The sequence below is a fragment of the Ostrea edulis genome, chromosome 6 (assembly GCF_947568905.1).
Source record: "Ostrea edulis chromosome 6, xbOstEdul1.1, whole genome shotgun sequence".
Taxonomy (NCBI): Eukaryota; Metazoa; Mollusca; class Bivalvia; order Ostreida; family Ostreidae; genus Ostrea; species Ostrea edulis.
Window position 1 is genome coordinate 53,041,931 of NC_079169.1, and position 7,500 is coordinate 53,049,430.

Below are 7,500 nucleotides of genomic sequence, written 5' to 3' on the forward strand. Positions count from 1 at the left end.
AAATAAATAAAAAATGTAACATGATTTAAAGTGACACACATACAAATTACATGGCAAGTTTCCATTTGATATGTGACAGAAAAATGAAAATAAAAACAGAAACGTCTAAAGACAGACGCATAAAAACTGACGCTGAAGTAAAGTTTTGTGTTTGAAAAACACATTTTATGCTTAGCAGGACAATTTCTGTTTTATTGTTGTTCCAAATTCATCATATTCAAAGTTAACAAGAGGCCCATCACTCAATTAACCAATATCCTGCTTAATATAGAGGTTCTACCTTGAAAGCTGCAAGAGATATTTGAACAAGCCATGGTCTGTGTATGAAGAAAGTCATGCAACTTGTGAAAATGATAACTAAATTCCTGCCAATATGTACAACCTTCATAGATATACAAGTACTAGTCTGAAGACTGAAAAACCATGTACTCAATGTGGGACACACAAACAGGGTTAAGCAGTATGACCCAAAATTTGGTTGCAGGGGCATAAAAAAGGATTTTTCTATGGAAAAAGACAAAATATGACCCAAACAAGAGGCTCATGGGCCACATCGTTCACCTGAGTCACCTTGGCACATATATAAAGATTTTTCCTATATATTCGCATTTAAAACTTTGATCCCTATTGTGCCCCAACCTACTCCCAAGGGCCATGATTTTTACAAAATTGAATCTGCACTATGTCATGAAGCTTTCATGTAAATTTTAACTTTTCTGGCCAGTGATTTTTCAGAAGAAGATATTTGATGATTTTCCCTATATATTTGTATGTAAAATTCTGATCCCCTACTGTGACCCCACTTTATCCCCGGGGACCATAATTTTTACAAACTTCAATCTGCACTATGTCAGGAAGCTTTTGTGCAAATGTAAACTTCTTTAGCTCAATGGTTCTTAAAAGAAAATTTTTAAATATTTTTTTTCTATTTATTAGTTATGTAAAACTTTGATCCCCTATTGTGGCCCTATCCTAACCCCAGGGGTCATGAGTCTAACAAACTTGAATCTGCACTATGTCAGGAAGCTTTCATCTAAATAACAGCTTTTCTGGCTCAGTGGTTGTTGAGAAGATTTTCCCTATATATTTGTATTTAAAACTTTGATCCCCTATTGTGGCCCCATCATACCCCCGGGGGCCATGATTTTAACAAACTTGAATCTGCATTATGTCAGGAAGCTTTCATGTAAATATCAGCTTTTCTGGCTCAGTAGTTTATGAGAAGAAGATTTTTAAAGATTTTCCCTATATATTTGTATGTAAAACTTTGATCCCCTATTGTGGCCTCATCTTATCCCCGGGGGCCATGATTTTAACAAACTTAAATCTGAATTATGTCAGGAAGCTTTCATATAAATTTCAGCTCTTCTGGCCCAATGGTTCTTAAAAAGAAGATTTTTAAATGACCCCACCCTATTTTTGCATTTTTGTGATTATCTCCCCTTTGCATTGGTCTTCATTTGAACAAACTTGAAAAACCTTCACCCAAGGATGTTTTTGGCCAAGTTTGGTTATAATTGGTCCAGTGGTTCTGGAGAAGAAGTGAAAATGTAAAAAGTTTACAGACGGACAGACAGACAGACGGACAACAGGCGATCAGCTCAGGTGAGCTAAAAAGTGTAGGACTCTCATTTGATTGTATGAAAAAAATACCTGGAGACAAAGCATGGGCAAATTTGACCTGAAAGTCTGCAGAAGCGCTGTTCTGGTAATTCTTAGACATGATGATCACCATACGGCGGCACCTGAAAATGTGAAACGATTCAGTCGTTAGTAACACATAATGATGACTTCTTTTAATCACAATTGTGAGATATCTAATATTTATCAATTAAAAACATCAAATGCATTTGGAGTGACATCTTATTAAAAATGAATCCACTCTCCAAACATGACATTTTAAGAGACATATTCTTCTCTTCAATGCAAACCAGTATTATGCAAAATGCTAATTAACTAGGGCTGAAACAATTCACCAAAATATCGATGCTGTTAAATATAAATGCTCAATTCAATGTCCAATTCATTGCCTCGATTTTTGGTCCGATACTTTTATTACAATATGGTTCAGTAAAACACATCAGGCTCAGCCTGTACTTATCATTTCTATCTGCATGAGGGACAAAATAGCGTCGAATAACGTTCAGACTGTTGTTTGCCTTGAGTCTTACGAGAATAATAATGAACTTTATCAGTTTAAACTACAGAGACAACAGGCGTTGGCAATTTGGAAACATTTTGCTATTGTAATTATGATTGTTAATCTTGGTAATTAAATTTTTCTTCAATGTTATTATTGGTTTCTTCTGTAAATTGTATCGTATTGAAAGTATTGAATCGTGGTATAAGTATTGCAATATGTATCGTATAGTGAAGGGGCGTATCATTTCAGCCCTATAGTTAACCTTATTGAAAACAAGATGCCCCACCTCATTTCAATAAGCCTGGCATCGATAACGTAGCGCGAGCCCCCTGGCAGGTCATCACGCCAGGGCACAAACAACTTCAGGTTGTGAGGCGGACTCTCAAGCTTAGTGATCATCTCCTTCACAAAAGTCAAATCCTCCCCGATAGGCGAGTAACACACAAAGGCATCAAAGTACTGAGGCATGCCCTTCTCCACTAAAATTTAAAAAAAAATCTAGTGTTTAAAGCATCGAAATAATGGGATTGTTGAGGGGAGGGTCTACTGCCCAATGAATTAGACAAATCTTGAATTCATAGCATCAAAGTACAGGGTGTCTGTCTCCTTGTCCTACGAAACAGAAACATACACATGTACCGTAAACAACCTTTTGTATGATTCTTTTTTTTTTCCTTTCATAAAAGTATAATTAAAGTACATAATATGTACAATTGAATAGAACTTGTATTATGATTTTTCATGATAAAGAAAGAGAGGGGAGAGAGAGAAGATTAAGTACAGAACGACTTTTAATTTTCCTAATTTTAAGCAAAATGTGATTTCGCTCTATTTGAATTAACAAGTTTTTTCCTACATTATGCCAGGAAAATCAAACTACTGCACAAAAATAAGACTATATTCTTATTCATAACAAATGTAAACAATCTTTCAAGAAATTTCACATTAAATGGGATCCATTCCCAATCAGCATTTACTGTTCTCGAGAGATTTCCTAAATATGTTGCCTAAAACAAAGCTCATATTCACCACATTATTCCATGTTACTTTAATGTTCAGGTATAAAAATCAAAATGTTTCTTAAAAGGCATTGGACTTGCATTTACAGAGAAAAGGTTCTTATACAAGTACAGTAAAACATGCATATAACATACTACCTTACAACAAACTCACACTTATTGTGTAGTGATATCTATTCCAATATGAGAGAAGAAGAATAAAAAATTCTACTGGACATAATGAAGTTTGGTTATAACACAGGCAATTGCATCACTTGGGGGTTGAATTTACTATATAAAGAGTTTATATACAGGGCTTTCAACAAATTTAAAAGTAGGAGGCTAAAATGAAAAAGTAGAAGGCGATCCAATGCTCGGCGCCCTTACGGCCGGGGGTCTGGGGGCCGCTCAAGGCCCCCAGAAGCTCTGGGGTAAATGACGCAAAATCCTGCATTCTGGCGGTTTCCTGGCACTTAAATGCAGCTTTGAAATTGTCATTTTTTTGCCTGAAGTTTTTACTTTTGCCATGAATTTATTGTTTCATATGTGAAATTTTCTGTTCATGCAAAGACTTAAAAAATTCAACATTGCAAAGTACTAATTTTGATGCAAAATGAAAAATAAAGTGCATCAAGATAACTACATGTAATTATTTTTTGCAATGCTGTATCAATTAATTTTTAAGTGTCTTTGCTTGAACAGAAACTTTCACTTTTATTTCTACATTTGTACTGAAAGCTTATAAGACTGAATTGTTTTGTAAGAAAGTTTCTACATGCAGAAAGTATTGTTGAAATGAACTAAACTGCATGTTTTGCTCACCCCAATATTTTTTTTAAAATAAAACCCAAACAATCTTTATTACAAATTAATAAGTAACATTTAAATGACCTATAATTTTATTTTTCCACAAATTCAAGTTAACAGCTACAGATTTGTTGGTAACATAGCGAATTTGTGCTGAAAAATTCTACTTTCGTTTTTATTTAATAGCACATGGGCATTTGCAAATTAAGGAGGTATGCTACACCAGAGAAATTTGATGTAGATGAAAAGTGGAGGATATGTACAACAATATTTTGAAGTTGGAAATTTTCAAATTTACTTTATTTAGTCAAAAAATACAGTTTTAGTAGAGGTAATCTGAAAAAAATTTAAAACCCCTGCTGGACTCGAACCTGCGACCTACAGTTCAGCAGTTGGTATTCAAACCCACTGAGCTACTCGGCTAGGTATTTAAATAGAAAAGGAAAAGACAAATATTGCTGATATCGATTTTTTCATCCATGTTTTTAAAGGAAGTCAACCATTATGACGATGTAGAGTACTACCTTAAAAAGAATAACAAGTCTGAAATCTTTCCTGATTAAATTCTGTTTTCGCTTTAAAATTGTTGATTGATATTATACTCGTATCACTTTCACTTCTGGCCTTTTTAAAGCCGAAACTGAACAGGGTATTTGTTCTCTTCATTCTGTCAACATCATTGATTTTTACGTTCAGGACTTGTTGTTATCTTTCGGAACTTCTCGTCTGTGTTGTCACGACTCGGGTAAATCCGAGGCTTTCCGACTATTGCAATTGACGTATTATTTTCTACACCAACAGACGACCAATCAGGTGCCGGTATTTACCTGAACTAAATTTAGCGCAAGTAAACACGTTTTTACATCCTGGTTGATACAGCCGCGATTTCTGAGTCTACTAAAGTTTGGAAGATGTTTAAAGTTTTATAAAAGTTTTTTTCATTGCACATACATTTTTGTCACTAAAGTAGCCGGCACCTAATGTTACTATAGGCGGCGGAAATCCGCCGGCTACCGGCTACTTTTGAAAGCCCTGTATATAGTAAATTCGACCCCCAAGCGATGCAATTGCCTGTGGGTTATAATGAACATTTTTGCTGGCCTTGGAGGTTCACAATAACTGTGATTTACTGTGTATACATTGTATACCTGCAAAACATATCTGTATTGCTTTGAAGTTTGTAACAAAAACAAAACAGTATACCTATACTATACACCTGTCTTAGAACAAGAAAAAACACTGCTCAGATTTAAATTTACACCAACAAGTAATTGCTCATTCATTTTATCACTTATGAAAATTAATAACTAAAACTCGGAGAAGCAATCAGAAATGTGAAAGTCAGAATGCTTATAAAAATACACTACAGTTTTAATATATATTAATTAAAGAGTTTTTAAATCAAAAATTCAATACATAGATATAATGCCATCAATAATCAACACTAGTCTTATGCTAATTCAATGTTAATTTGTGAACAAAACTAATAAACAGGCTGTTTTTCATTATTTGATTCAGGTGGTAGACATAGATCAGAATACTAAAGCAAACTCACCATCATCTTTACAGAGAATGCACAGTTCATCCACATGGTGGTCTACAGCTGTCTCTGTAGAAGTCACTGAAACGAAGAACAGAAAACAATCAACAACCAGGCTGTCTGACCAACCACTCCAAACTACTGGAATTAGATAATCAGGTCCCAGAGCCATAAAACTTAGATGAGCTCATTTTTCATTTATTTGTTTCTTTTATGAAATTGAGACTTAGATTAAAAACAAGCTTGTCAAGTTTTATGAGAGTGAGACTTAAATAAAAATAAGCTTGTCTAAGTTTTATGAGAGTGAGACTTGGATTAAAAACAAGCTTGTCTAAGTTTCATGCGAGTGAGACTTAATATATTAAAAATCAGCAATGGCTAAGTTTTATGAGAGTGAGACTTAGATTAAAAACAAGCTTGTCTAAGTTCTATGCCCCAGAGCCTGGTCTTCTCAGACATCCTTTCAATGACCCATGTTGAAAATATGACCAACAGTATTATAATAAAATGATATTCTAATATAAATTAAACAAGATCTGTTTGCATGACACAAATGACACTGTTCACAGGGGTGGTAAATACCACTCCCCATGCAGTCAAAGATCCACCACCCAATCACTGAATACTCAACCGTAAATATAAAGTCAAAAGACACATTTCAGGTGATAAAGTTAAACACATATATAATGAATTAATGCTGATTGCAAAGTGGAATTCACTCCACTAGGATAGGAAAATAAGGAAAATTCTATTGGAGAAATGAAGTTTGGTTAGAACGAATTGTTTTTTGCTGGCCCTGGAAATTCATTATAACCCTGTTTTACTGTATAATGAAGTAACTTGTTTTTTGCTGGCCCTGGGGGTTTGCTATAACTGTGTTTTACTGAAATCTAACAATATTCATCAAATAGAACAACTCCACTTGGGTTTACTGTAAAGATATCTGTATATAATAAAGCACTATGGTAAGCAGTGTTCATGTTCAACAAGTCGCCATAGTATAAAAATATGGTCAACTGATTCAGCAGTGTTCATGTTCAACAGGTGACTTGTAGTATAAAAATATTGTCAACTGATTCAGTAGTTGGTTTTTTTATGGGGGGGGGGGGGGGGTGGGGGGGTGGGGGGGGGTTATTTTTTGAGAAAATGGTGCACACAGATGACAGTGCCAAGACATGACATCGTACATTTTTCTTTAAAAACTCTGAGACAGAACTTAGTAGAAAATGATATCTACCAATCGCTGACAATCTCTGATCACATTAAACATATGTCTATTTAAAACACCTTTGTTTTCAAATAATATAAACCTATATGAATGACCCGCTTAAAACCTTTAATCTACATTACAGATGGATAGACAGACATATTAATTACTAGGTACTCTGAGCCATTGTCCAGTAAACCTTTTGTGCTTCGACACCAATTTTAAAAGCATGTTAAGTCAGCCATTTACATCCAAACAATAGTTTTATGTCCAATGTCACCACAACAAGGCCACATGTTTCAGCTCACAGTATTTAAAGCAAATAAATACCTACTAACTTTGTTGAGATCATCATTGAACAAACTCTGCTGGTTATGGAACTTATTCAAAGTGTTATTGAATGAATACATGGAAGGGTATTTTCTGAAAGTTACCTGTTCACCCATAATTTAGCCAATAAACTTTAAAACGATTACTTATTTTCCATGTGTAAATAAAAAGGAATATAAATCACATTGGGTCTTCCTGCTTACAAAAATCAGGAAATTTTATTGACACTGTATTCGTTTTTATTCAAGCATTTCACCATGTTCACTTAGATGACAAGAAAATGCTGTAACTTAATGCTACTAATATGTATATTTCCATTGTAGAGACAAACTTTTAAAAACCACCCCTCTAACCTGGATAAGATTACAAGCTTAATTTTAAAAACTGAAGATTGAAATTTACCTAAAATAACCTACAATAGGGAATTCTTATCTTCCTTAATTTATGCAAATCATCATGAATTTCAAATTTTTAT

At 34.2% G+C, this 7,500-nt stretch overlaps 1 protein-coding gene across 1 annotated transcript in view; it reads right to left on the reverse strand.

Annotated features, from left to right (window-relative positions):
* Positions 1 to 7,500, reverse strand: part of LOC125645535 (myeloid differentiation primary response protein MyD88-like) — a 22,524-nt gene that overhangs the window by 9,423 nt on the left and 5,601 nt on the right. Inside the window, exons 3-5 of the mRNA XM_048871100.2 lie at positions 5,504 to 5,569; positions 2,430 to 2,622; positions 1,654 to 1,745 (exon numbers count right to left, since the gene is read on the reverse strand). Of these exons, the coding sequence (XP_048727057.1) occupies positions 1,654 to 1,745; positions 2,430 to 2,622; positions 5,504 to 5,569 (351 nt within the window). The remainder of the gene's footprint in view (positions 1 to 1,653; positions 1,746 to 2,429; positions 2,623 to 5,503; positions 5,570 to 7,500) is intronic.